At 40.2% G+C, this 13,954-nt stretch overlaps 1 protein-coding gene across 1 annotated transcript in view; it reads right to left on the bottom strand.

The window, feature by feature from the left end:
• cdh15 (cadherin 15, type 1, M-cadherin (myotubule)) overlaps positions 1–13,954 on the bottom strand; it is a 51,061-nt gene that overhangs the window by 18,692 nt on the left and 18,415 nt on the right. Inside the window, exons 5-8 of the mRNA XM_034192161.1 lie at positions 6,363–6,491; positions 6,034–6,219; positions 4,239–4,483; positions 4,011–4,147 (exon numbers count right to left, since the gene is read on the bottom strand). Coding sequence (XP_034048052.1) covers positions 4,011–4,147; positions 4,239–4,483; positions 6,034–6,219; positions 6,363–6,491 — 697 coding nt within the window. The remainder of the gene's footprint in view (positions 1–4,010; positions 4,148–4,238; positions 4,484–6,033; positions 6,220–6,362; positions 6,492–13,954) is intronic.

Here is a 13,954-nt window from a genome sequence, read left to right on the forward strand (position 1 = left end):
AGCGAAAGAAAGAAAGAATAAACGAAACAATAGGTCGAAGCATTGCTTCAATCTGCGAACCACTGCTTCGATTGGTTCAAAATCCATTCCTTTATCTTCATTGATCCATGTTTCTGATATAGCAATTATGTTAATTTTTTTTTTTAAATTGACTTAAATATTCTTTAATGTTAAAGTTTACATACAGACTTCTGCTGTTGAAATGGATTATTGATAATTTGTTATCCGTTTTAATGAGCCGATTAAACTGTTCATCGGTATAATAGCAACAACTGTCATTAATATCTGAGAAGAAATTATTGTCCGGGTCTATATCGTGCTCCAAGTCCAGTACGTTGTGGTCTGTGTATTTAAATGTTCTCAGTTCTAGTTTTCCATGATCATCAATCCTGTGAGTTATATCCTTCTTGTCTCCAGATGTAGATGATGTAGTTGATGAATAGGTTCCTCTGGTCTGTGTCATGGTGTTGTGATGTGTTTGTGTCCTCATACCTTATTGATCGTATTTGTCCAGATCCTCGATGTTCCTGATTACCATAACCTTCGCTTGTTCTGGTGTTCCGTTCAGTTTGATGAATGTTTTGCAGTTGGATGTCCATGTCTGTTGAATTTTTCCCTGCTTTTTTAAGAAACGAGCTTTCCTGGCAATGTCTGCGTTTCTTTTGGGCAGATGTTCATTGATGAATACGTTTGTTCCTTTGAGTTTCCGTCCCTGTTTTAACAATGCCATTTTATGTTTTCTGTTGACAAACCTCATTATAACTGCTCGCTTGTCTCCATCCTGTCTCCTGGGCAGGGGGTGGCACGCTTCAATGTTATTACAGTCCATTTGAATACCTTTAGATTGCAGGAAGTCAGCCACTTCTTGTTCCACTGAGCTGGCCTCCTGCTCACTGGCCTCCCCTCCGCTGTCTTCTGAAACCGCCCGTGCGTAGGATCGAGGTTTAATATGAATTCCTGTAATAATAACGTCATTCATCCTTGTGTACTGTTCCAACTCCGCAACACGGTTCTCCAGGTGCACCAGACGCCGGTCTTTCTCGGCATTCTGGATCCGGAGAGCCTTCACTTCTTCCACCAGCTCCATAATGGATTTCTGCTGCATTTCAACAACAGAGATGTCCTCAGACAAAAAGTCCATCGTCTCCCTCCTCCGCCGTCAGTGCCTTCTTCGGACCCATGGTCAGATAAATCCACGCTGGCACCTCGGGCCTCGGTGAAGCCGCGCCGGTGGAACTGCGCTGACGCCTCGGGCTTCCGGTGGATGTGCGCTGACACCTCAGCGCACATCCACCGGCGCTGAAGCCAAGAGTAACGAGGCTGTTTGTTTTAAAAATGTAAGGAATAGAAAGTACAGATACTTGTGTGAAAATGTATTAAGTAGAAGTCAGAAGTAGGCAGAAAAATAAGTAATGGAGTAAAGTATAGATACCTAAAAAGTGTACTTAAGTACAGTAACGAAGTATTTGTACTTCGTTACTTGACACCTCTGACTATAACATGGGTCTGTCTGGCCTGGACATTGTGCCAGTTCTGTTGATTTTACCTTGCATCACGCTAAATTCATATGGGCCCAGACTGAGTTAATCAGTTAAGACCTTAAGTTGACCTTTTAAGGCCACCCAAGGTCAAAAGAACATGTGACTGGAAGAAAGATGACACATGACTTTATAGTCAGGTTACTCGGTTAAAATATAGTTACCAGGCAGATAAAAGCACCAGAGTCTGATTTGGTTGTGCCTTTTAATATTACATGGGGACCGATTCTGAACTGTCCCATGGATTCTTGTAAAAATTAAAAATCCTACATGGCTGAAACAGATGTACACATCATAAAAAGACAAAATACAGTGGGGTAAAAAAGTATTTAGTCAGTCCCTGACTGTGCAAGTTCTCCTACTTAGAAAGATGAGCGAGGTCTATAATTTTCATAGGTACACTTCAACTGTGAGAGACAAAATGAGAAAAAAAAATCCAGGAAATCACACTGTAGGATTTTTAAATAATTTATTTGTCAATTATGGTGGAAAATAAGTATTTGGTCAATAACAAAAGTTCAACTCAATACTTTATAACATAATCTTTGTTGGCAATGACAGAGGTCAAACGTTTCCTGTAAGTCTTCACCAGGTTTGCACACACAGTAGCTGGTATTTTGGCCCATTCCTCCATGCAGATCTCCTCTAGAGCAGTGATGTTTTGGGGCTGTCGTTGGGCAACATGGACTTTCAACTCCGTCAACAAATTTTCTATGGGGGTGAGGTCTGGAGACTGGCTTGGCCACTCCAGGACCTTGAAATGCTTTTTACAGAGCCACTCCTTCATTGCCTGAGCGTTGTGTTTGGGATCATTGTCATGCTGGAAGACCCAGCCGTGTAGTTCTGGGATTTTTTTTTCACCGTTCTCATGATCATTTTGACCCCACGGGATGACATCTTGCGTGGAGTCCCAGATCGAGGGAGATTATCAATAGTCATGTATGTCTTCCATTTTCTTAGACTTGCTCCCACAGTTGATTTATTCACACCAACCTGCTTGACTATTGTAGATTCACTCTTCCCAGCCTGGTGCACATCTACAATTTTCTTCCTGGTATCCTTTGACAGCTCTTTGGTCTTGGCCATGGTTGAGTTTGGAGTCTGACTGTCTGAGGCTGTGGACAGGTGTCTTTTATACAGATAACAAGTTCCAACAGATGCGATTAATACAACAGGCGGAGGACAGAAAAGCTTCTTAAAGAAGAAGTTACAGGTCTGTGAGAGCCAGAAATCTTGCTTGTCTGTGGGTGACCAAATACTTGTTTTCCACCATAATTTACAAATAAATTCTTTAAAAATCCTACAATGTGATTTCCTGGATTTTTTTCTCATTTTGTCTCACACAGTTGAAGTGTACCTATGTTGAAAATTACAGACCTCTCTCATCTTTCTAAGTAGGAGAACTTGCACAATCAGGGACTGACTAAATACTTTTTTACCCCACTGTATAACACAATGCTAAAATTCCCTTGGCCGTATGAACATAAAAATAGGAAACAGAATGTGACTGTTTGACCTCTTAAAATAGGTCAAGGTTAGCCATCTTTGAACTTGTCCAAGGTCTGTGTCCCAAGAATGTTCCGTGTGAATTTGAAGACCCTGGCGTAATAGGACTGGACTTATACTGAGCATGGACGGGTGGCCAAAATATGGCCATTGGGTAAAAATGCAGTCAAGTATTCAATTTTGAGGCTCAAGTAAATAAACAAACAAAAATAAAAATACTTTCAAATGAATAATATGGCATTTATAGAATGTTAAAATTCTAATAATGAATGTATACAGAGGCTCAATAAAAAGGCTCAACTTTTGTTTGTCATTTATTTCAGAAAATGAAAATCTATATCCTAAAAGACAACTGTACAATTGTCTTTTAGGATAAAGATTTTCTGTGGACCAGGTGTGGACCTTCTTGCTCTGATGCAACCACGCTAACCATTAAAACCTGTGCTGCCGTAACCATATGTTACCATTCTTAATATCTGGCTGTATATTTTTGGTGCTTGGGACGTTTTTGTGGTGCTGCGGTGAGCCTGAAGGGGAATATACTGTACATACAACAGCTCTGAAGTGAGTTTCCATGTAGTAGCATAACTGTTCTGTGACTCTGTCGTGTAAAACCAGCGTAAATCCAGTGTAGGAAGTTTTGTAATACCATGGAGCACTCCACGGGTGAAAAAGTGGGCACTATGACCGCCCACTGTGACCCTTAATTGGAGTAAGCGAGTATAGAAAATAGACGGATAGATGGATAATCATTGGAGTTGTTTTTGTTTTAATTTCTGTAGTGCTGTAGTACAACTACACCTTAATAGTTTTCTGTTTGTGTAAAATTCAGAAGTTAAAACTGCATTGGTAACAATACATGTATTTTAAGTTAAAATTGACAGATTTTTTTTATATATATATATATATAAAATTTCTACTTAGAAAAAAAAATTATGAGTGAATGACAACTATGTATGAACTGACCTGTAACCTTGACAGCAGCTGTGTAGACATTGTTTCTGACATGTGGATTTCTTATGTTGAATGTTCTCTTGGCAGTAATCTCTCCTGTATCTCTGTCGATGTCCAGCCACCTTTCAGGATCTCTGCTGATCTCATACCTTCCACACACGCAGAGCAGAGGGGCACACAAGCATTATGATTAGATTAAACAACAAAAAGCTCTTGGTCTATGAGTAAAATACAGCTTACCTCAACTGAGAATCATCAGGGTCGTAGGCAATATTGCTTTTCAGTCGTGTTCCAGGAGCCACTGATTCAGGAACCACAATCAGTATTGGGTCTTCTCTAAACCGTGGAGCTTCATTCTCATTCACAACAGTAACCAACACTGTAGCGCTGCTCACTGGAACATTGTAGGCCTTGTGGATCAGCGGATTGACATTTTCCACTGTTAGAATGAGGCTGTAGTCAGTCTGGGCTTCATAATCCAGCGGCTGCAAAACAGTCAGAGCAGACAGAGCTGTCAGACAAGGTCCTAAAACAGGAAGCAACACTTTGCACTGACACATGTTTGGGTGAGAAACATTTAAGCTTTTTCCTTGCATGCAGCAGGTCTTAGACCTCTGTGAGTTAGTCTGGGGAAGTTTGATGTGAAGACTTGATAAGACTGTTTTTATTTTGTTCTGTCCATTGTGCATGTTAAAAGATAGCAGCATGGCCCAAAATAGGAGGCTCAACTGCTGCTCACTGCTGGATTTATTGGAACCAAAATTGGTAAAGCTGAATATGCAGCATTTTTACCAAGTTAGTTACTTTGAAGACCCATTGACTGACTGACTACATTAAACCTATTCATACCCTACTAATCACAGGGAATAAGGTAGAATAAGGACTTGAAATTTAGCATCAGGGTGAATATAAAAAGACGTTAAAATAATTTAATGTTAATTTATATGTATGCACATAATCATCACATTTTGATGTATTATTCATTATCATGTTCAGGCATATAATCTAGTTCCATCTAGTGAGTGAAAAGCATAAATAAATACAGAACAATATAAAGAAAACCATATTCCTCATTATCGTCATCATCATCTTCATATGACGAAAGATGCAAAATGTGGGTCACATAACTTGCTTCCATAAATTCAGGAACTTTTGTGAAACAAGAACTCAGGACAGGATCCTTGCACAGGGTTATTGTTCCAATTTTGTTCTACCATATCTCTTAGTTAACCAAGGAAAAGACATTTTGCCTGGAGGCCTATTTCGCCTACAAATCATACCATTTGGAGCACAATATTGAAAGAACATGACTTTTATGCAAAGAAACCAAGATAACTGAAACTTTGGGGAACTTTGTAGGATTTATTACAATTTTTATGGGTTCTGGTTTATTTTTGGGTCACTCTGTACACACAGTACATTAACTGGTCATCAAATGTCTTATCAGCCAATTGTGTCAGAAAGTCCATGTAGTTACAGGGGGCACAGACTCAACAAAATCAGGCAACAGAAGACTCACAGAATGTTGTCTGGCCTGATGAGTCTTAACTGTGGATGGTAGTTTTGCAATATAATGTAAACAGCAAAAAAGCATGGATCCATCCTGCCTTATAACAACAAATGAGGCTGCCGGGGTTGAAGTAAAGTGTGGCAAATGTGTAATGTTATCATGTCAATATGGACAAAAATGTCTTAGAATCAATTATCATCTCTTTAGTTTTGTTCATGTTATTTAAAAAGGACAATTTACAGCAGCTGATAAAATCTGACACCACAGGGCCATGGTCTTGATCATCTGAATTTAAGAGATACCTGAAGTTCAGCTTGTTCCAAATAAGGTCTAATGAAGTTAAGAAACCAAATGAACCTCTTCTGCTTAAAAAAAAGGCATGTATTTAAGGACCTCAGTGTTGGTTTTCATATCAAAGGAATGCCTTAATTTTGGGAAATGTATACATTATTTTGCACATACACGTAACACATTAGCAGTTATTCCACAAACACACATGCACGCACGCACACACACACTCTTTACCTTCACCACTGTCAGAATGCCCTGGTTCGTTGCTGGATCTGTACTGACAGTGAAGCTCCTGTTGGGGTCACCTGTGGAAATGAAGTATTTGGCCTCCCAGTTCCCTGTCCCAGGATCATCTCTGTCTGTCACGTTTATGCAGCCAATCTCATAGTTCTTCCTGTTCTCCACTGCAGTCATACTGTACTACAAGCAACACACACAAAACACAGAACACATTCTAACGCCACCGACACAATCAACGCCACAATATTGAAATATTTAGCATTTGAGTATTTATATCAGTATTTTAAGTAATTGTAGTGAGTATACTGCTTGATGTGGCTCACCTTGTATGGACTAAACTGTGGGGCGTGGTTGTTGATGTCAGATACATGGATAATGGCCACACCTTCACTCGTCAGCCCCATACCCGACATATCACCGACCTGAAGCTTCAATCTGAAACTTTTCACCACCTAGGACAAGGCATAGTACATTTTGGTGAAACATACCTCACTGAGGTTTATTTTCTATTTATTTATTTTACTTTCTGCAGCCCTCCCACTTTTTAAAATGTGTTTGTTGGCATAACTGTTTCCTATTTAGCTATTCCAAAGACTACCAGGAGTGTGAAAACAACGGAAAGAAGGAACATGTGCTTGGCTCAGGAAATTAAAAGTGAACTGTATGTAAATAAATGGAGGACATGAGAATATAACTATATCTGTAGATACAGTTGACCTGGCAACATCCAAAAAGAGGTCTTCTGTTCTGTTCTGTTATATAGCCAGAGCTACTCATATATATATGAGTAGCTCTGGCTATATAACAGAACAGAACAGAAGACCTATATATATATATATATATATATATATATATATATATATATATATATCCAATCACTACCACAAGAAGTATTGCAAATTGATGAAAGGGTATTTCAGGTCATCAAGTGTAACAGGATGGAGTAATTGGCCCTGGTGATTTTCAGCTGGTGTCTGATTCCAGCCAATCTCACACAAAAGTGAGCAGAGACCACTTTCTCTCTCTCTCCTGCTTGCTGGAGATTGGCTGCACATCTTTGGCATTTCCATTTGTGTGTTCCTGTGGGGACAGGTAGGCCTGTTGGCCACAGCTGTGGGCTTTTTGAAGTGTTCTCAAGTGTTTATTTGTATTGTTTGGTTGCACAGACTTCTCTGGGAGTTGTTGCTGGCTGCACGCTGCTTGTCGCTTCCAATGGCATTTGGCCGTTCGCTTTGGGTTGTGCCTTTGTAGCTTTATTTCCATGTTGCGTTGTCTGGGACTGCCTGGCCAGTATGTAATGCAGGGCATTGGCCTCCTCTTCCAGCCGTTGGAGTGCCATTTATGTTTGTGCCTCTTTAAATTGTAGGACCGCGGTTGAGAGTGACAGCAACCACAGACCGAGTCACAGAAGGAGGCTACTGCTGCTTTGCCCTGAGGCTTTACTTTGCTCTGCTGTGTGTGTCCCATTTGCTCTGTGTTGGACTGATGGCTGCGCCTGGTGCTGGATAGCCTGACATCCGGCCCGGCTACGAATTGGGCCGGATACTGGCCTCTACTTTGGAGTGAGATTTCCCACTCCTAAATGGCCAATGGGAGAGCAGTGCTCGGGCCATATCAATGTGTGACAGACGCATGTGCCGATGTCAGCGCCTTGGCCGCCAACCAATCAGGAAGGTATCTACATGAAAATTCAGTAAGGTATATCTTATATATTATTTTCCAATTCTAAGGTGGAACTATGCCAGTATACAAAGGTATATCTAAATATCTCAAAAGGAAGAGTAAAATAGAAGAGTAGAACAGAGTACAGTAGAGCCACTTTGGTGCCTGGTCTTACATGGGAGACTCATCTCAGTTCAAACTGGGCATGACCATCCATGTGACTCAACATCTCCACGAGTGTATTAACTGCAGATGAGAACTCTTGGAAGGCTTGTGCATCATGTTTTCACTGGTGGTGAGACTACGAGGTCTGTCCAAAAAGTATCGGACCTTTTTATTTTTTTCAAAAACCATATGGATTTGAATCACATGTGATTGCATCAGCCAAGCTTGAACCTTCGTGCGCATGCGTGAGTTTTTTCACGCCTGTCGGTTGCGTCATTCGCCTGTGAGCAGGCTTTGTGTGAGCAGTGGTCCACCCCTCTCGTCAGATTTTTATTGCGAATAAATGTCTGAACGATTTGGAGCTTTGCTGCGTCAAATTTTTCCAGAAACTGTGAGAGACCTCCAGCTGGACACCATTCGGAAAATTTAGATGGCTTTCAGCGACGATTTTATGGGGATTACACAGATTAAGGAGTGCTCCAGCCGGTTTAAAGACCGCCCACAGTGTCTAAGTGCGTGGCTCGCTCCGAGCGCCAATCGACAGGGTGAAACAATCAGATCATTTCCAACGTGAAGGCTTTGTTGATCTGGGACGTTGTCTGAAAAATGCAGAAGGCGTGGACATCAGCACTTTTTCGGCACATTCTACTGTTACAGGAGTTTTTTTCATGGAAAGAGAAGCGGAGGATTGCACCACCGTGCCGCTCATGGCGCGGGACAAAACCACCTCTGTGGTGGTCTCTCAGGACGGCTTTCAGGTGGCTTTCAGACGGCTTCCGGTTGCTTTTCAGTCGTGTGAGTATCCGAGAAATTGTGCATGAGCTGGACATGCCCCAACATGTCCTGTGAGGCTTCATCACAGCGTTGCTTTGTGCCATGCGGCTGTGCCGCAACGCGCGGAGTTCCTCCGCTCCTCTTTCCATTACAAAAACTCCTGTAACAGTGGAATGTGCCGTTCATTTCTAAACTGGAGGCTGTCTTGATCCGGTATGTCGTCTGACTAGCACAGGAATTGCGGAAGACGTGGACATCAGCACTTTTTCGGCACATTGAGACAGACGTGCGGAGAAATTCCGTGCGTCGTGGCACAGCCGCATGGCGCAAAGCAGCGCCATGATGAAACCTCACAGGACATGTTGGGGCATGTCCAGCTCATGCACAATTTCTCGGTTACTCACATGACTGAAAAGCAACCGGAAGCCATCTGAAAGCCACCTGAAAGCCGTCCTGTGAGACCAACATGGAGGTGGTTTTGTCCCGCACCATGAGCGGCACGGTGGTGCAATCCTCTGCTTGAAAAAAACTCCTGTAACAGTAGAATGTGCCGAAAAAGTGCTGATGTCCACGCCTTCTACCTTTTTCAGACGACGTCCCGGATCAACAAAGTCTTCACGTTGGAAATGATCTGGTTGTTTGAGTGGAGTTTGAGCCTGTCGATCGGCGCTCGAAGCGCGCCGCGCTCTCAGACGCTGTGGGCGGTCTTTAAACTGACTGGAGCACTCCTTAATCTGTGTAATCCCCATAAAATCGTCGCTGAAAGCCATATTAATTTTCCGAATGGTGTCCACCTGGAGGTCTCTCACAGTTTATGGAAAAATTTGATGCAGCAAAGCTCCAAATCGTTCAGACATTTATTCGCAATAAAAATCCGACGAGAGAGGTGGACCACTGCTCACACAAAGCCTGCTCACAGGCGAATGACGCAACCGACAGGTGTGAAAAAACTCACGCATGCGCACGAAGGTTCAAGCTTGGCTGATGCAATCACACGTGATTCAAATCCATATGGTTTTTGCAAAAAATAAAAAGGTCCGATACTTTTTGGACAGACCTCATAAAATGGCTTTGGATTTCTCTTGGACCAGCTCAGCTGAACACACCTTTGCTGCAAAGCATGCATTGGACTTGTGTATGGTGTGGGGTCATGACCATGTCTCTTTGTGACCTGATAAGCACCGAGCAGGGCAACCTAAGATGATCAAGTAATATTTGATACTTATAGCCCCCTGTTATATGTCTGGGTGGACCGATTATCTCTTTGACCTTTTAGTTTTTAGTTTTAGTAGTTTGGATTTTAGAATGCAGAAAAATGCAACAATAGATATTTCCACCATGTTGAGAGTTGCAGGGAAAGCCAAGTCCTGGAACAGAAGGCCAAGGGCGTATAGAAGCAAACTATGGACAGGATGAGACCCTGTATGGTTGAACCTTCAGCATCCATCCAGCATGTGGATGGATAAATATGGTGCCCCATAGGTGGCTGTTGATTAGGAGCAAACTAAGAGTTTATTCTGGACCACCCAGTATGGCTGAAAGGAGCAGGTAAGAAACCTGGTGGTGGCCCAGTTGGAGCAGCTGCGTAATTAGTGTCCTGACTGAAACTCAGCTGTTGCTGACCGTTAATCATTCCATCAAGTTTGGTCCAAAACAGCACAAGTTATTTTTTTTTTCAAGCACACACACACATGCACAGAAGACTCAAAACAATACTCCTGAATGTGTTGGAGTAATAATTCAAATCTATTTTCCAGTTTGCAGCCCAGACATGAATACATATTAACAACATTCATAATGCTTGTAACTTCACTGTAACCTAACCATTATTTTTTATTTATTTTGTCAGCAGTGATTCGCCAAAAGCTACAAACTGTTGACTCATTGGTGAAGAATGAAAACTGTCATAGATTTCTTCAAGGTTTTTGTTATTTACAGCACTGACTAACAATGTTTAATTAATCTGAAAATATTTAATATATTACCATTTGCATTAACAACCATTTTCAAAATCCTATTTTGCTTAAGCTTTTGAAGCTGAAATATGAAATTGCAACCTCATGATTTTCAATGTTGAATGAATAGATTTGTTTCAAACAACAAAAAGAAACCAATAAAGAAAGATCCAACAAAAAGAAGCCAATAAAGAAAGATCTACAAGACAATTATTCCAAGAAATTGCACAAAATAGAGTAATATACCATAAATGTAAATTCCTACACGTTAGAATAGATGTTTATTGTCATTGCATTCCTGCAATGAAATTCTGGTACCACTTTCCAGACAGCTATACACATAAAACAACACAACAGCTTTTAAAAACAACAAACAGTTTCACAGGACGACAAGACCTCCTTAAACACAATGTTTAGTGAGGTAGGATCGTTTTAGATACTTAAACAGATTGTATTATTTATTGCACATATTGACAGTCCGTTACTGAATGTCTATGTTTGTGGTTGTGGGCTGCGGAAAAAGCTGTTCCTTAGCCTATTAGTCCAAATCCTTATAGTGTAGTATCTCTTCCCCAATGGCAGAGAAGCAAATGGGAAAATGTTCTTACTATTCATACATTAAATTAAATGGCATGTTAAATGCCACATAATGCTTATGTACATGCAATTTCTTAGTTTGTATTTTTAATAAATTTGCAAAAATGAAAAACAAAACAACTTTTTTTCATGGTGTCATTATGGGGTGTTGTGGGCAGAATTGTGAGCAGAAAAAAAAAGTTTTTCCCCTCCATTTTGGAATAAGGCTGTAACATAACAAAACGTGAAAAAGTCAAGCGCTGTGAATACTTTCCTGATCCATTTTGGAATAAGGCTGTAACATAACAAAACGTGAAAAAGTCAAGCGCTGTGAATACTTTCCTGATCCATTTTGGAATAAGGCTGTAACATAAAATGTGGAAAAAGCCAAGCGCTGTGAATACTTTCCTGATCCATTTTGGAATAAGTGTAACATAACAAAATGTGGAAAAAGTCAAGCGCTGTGAATACTTTCCTGATCCATTTTGGAATAAGGCTGTAACATAACAAAATGTGGAAAAAGCCAAGCGCTGTGAATACTTTCTACATCCATTTTGGAATAAGGCTGTAACATAACAAAATGTGGAAAAAGCCAAGCGCTGTGAATACTTTCCTGATCCATTTTGGAATAAGGCTGTAACGTAACAAAATGTGGAAAAAGCCAAGCGCTGTGAATACTTTCTACATCCATTTTGGAATAAGGCTGTAACATAACAAAATGTGGAAAAAGTCAAGTGCTGTGAATACTTTCCTGATCCATTTTGGAATAAAAGGCTGTAACATAACAAAACGTGAAAAAGTCAAGCGCTGTGAATACTTTCCTGATCCATTTTGGAATAAGGCTGTAACATAACAAAATGTGAAAAAGTCAAGCGCTGTGAATACTTTCCTGATCCATTTTGGAATAAGGCTGTAACATAACAAAACGTGAAAAAGTCAAGCGCTGTGAATACTTTCCTGATCCATTTTGGAATAAGGCTGTAACATAAAATGTGGAAAAAGCCAAGCACTGTGAATACTTTCCTGATCCATTTTGGAATAAGTGTAACATAACAAAATGTGGAAAAAGTCAAGCGCTGTGAATACTTTCCTGATCCATTTTGGAATAAGGCTGTAACATAACAAAATGTGGAAAAAGCCAAGCGCTGTGAATACTTTCCTGATCCATTTTGGAATAAGGCTGTAACATAACAAAATGTGGAAAAAGCCAAGCGCTGTGAATACTTTCCTGATCCATTTTGGAATAAGGCTGTAACGTAACAAAATGTGGAAAAAGCCAAGCGCTGTGAATACTTTCTACATCCATTTTGGAATAAGGCTGTAACATAAAATGTGGAAAAAGTCAAGTGCTGTGAATACTTTCCTGATCCATTTTGGAATAAAAGGCTGTAACATAACAAAATGTGGAAAAAGTCAAGCGCTGTGAATACTTTCTAGATCCATTTTGGAATAAAAGGCTGTAACATAACAAAATGTGGAAAAAGCGAAGCGCTGTGAATACTTTCTAGATCCATTTTGGAATAAGGCTGTAACATAAAATGTGGAAAAAGTCAAGCACTGTGAATACTTTCCTGATCCATTTTGGAATAAGGCTGTAACGTAACAAAATGTGGAAAAAGTCAAGCGCTGTGAATACTTTCCTGATCAATTTTGGAATAAGGCTGTAACATAACAACATGTGGAAAAGCCAAGCGCTGTGAATACTTTCCTGATCCATTTTGGAATAAGGCTGTAACATAACAAAATGTGGAAAAAGTCAAGCGCTGTGAATACTTTCGTGATCCATTTTGGAATAAGGCTGTGAATACTTTCCTGATCCATTTTGGAATAAGGCTGTAACATAACAAAATGTAGAAAAAGTCAAGCACTGTGAATATTTTCCTGATTCATTTTGGAATAAGGCTGTAACATGAAACGTGGAAAAAGTCAAGCGCTGTGAATACTTTCCTGATCCATTTTGGAATAAGGCTGTAACATAATAAAATGTGGAAAAAGTCAAGCGCTGTGAATATTTTCCTGATCCATTATGGAATAAGGCTGTAACATAAAACGTGGAAAAAGTCAAGCGCTGTGAATGCTTTCCTGATCCATTTTGGAATAAGGCTGTAACATAAAATGTGGAAAAAGCCAAGCGCTGTGAATACTTTCTAGATCCATTTTGGAATAAAAGGCTGTAACATAACAAAATGTGGAAAAAGCGAAGCACTGTGAATACTTTCTAGATCCATTTTGGAATAAGGCTGTAACATAAAATGTGGAAAAAGTCAAGCGCTGTGAATACTTTCCTGATCCATTTTGGAATAAGGCTGTAACGTAACAAAATGTGGAAAAGCCAAGCGCTGTGAATACTTTCCTGATCCATTTTGGAATAAGGCTGTAACATAACAAAATGTGGAAAAAGTCAAGCGCTGTGAATACTTTCCTGATCCATTTTGGAATAAGGCTGTAACATAACAAAATGTGGAAAAAGTCAAGCGCTGTGAATATTTTCCTGATCCATTTTGGAATAAGGCTGTAACATAACAAAATGTGGAAAAAGTCAAGCGCTGTGAATACTTTCCTGATCCATTTTGGAATAAGGCTGTAACATAACAAAATGTAGAAAAAGTCAAGTGCTGTGAATACTTTCCTGATCCATTTTGGAATAAAAGGCTGTAACATAACAAAATGTGGAAAAAGTCAAGCGCTGTGAATACTTTCTAGATCCATTTTGGAATAAAAGGCTGTAACATAACAAAATGTGGAAAAAGCGAAGCGCTGTGAATACTTTCTAGATCCATTTT

This window comes from Thalassophryne amazonica, chromosome 2 (genome assembly GCF_902500255.1).
Source record: "Thalassophryne amazonica chromosome 2, fThaAma1.1, whole genome shotgun sequence".
NCBI lineage: Eukaryota > Metazoa > Chordata > Actinopteri > Batrachoidiformes > Batrachoididae > Thalassophryne > Thalassophryne amazonica.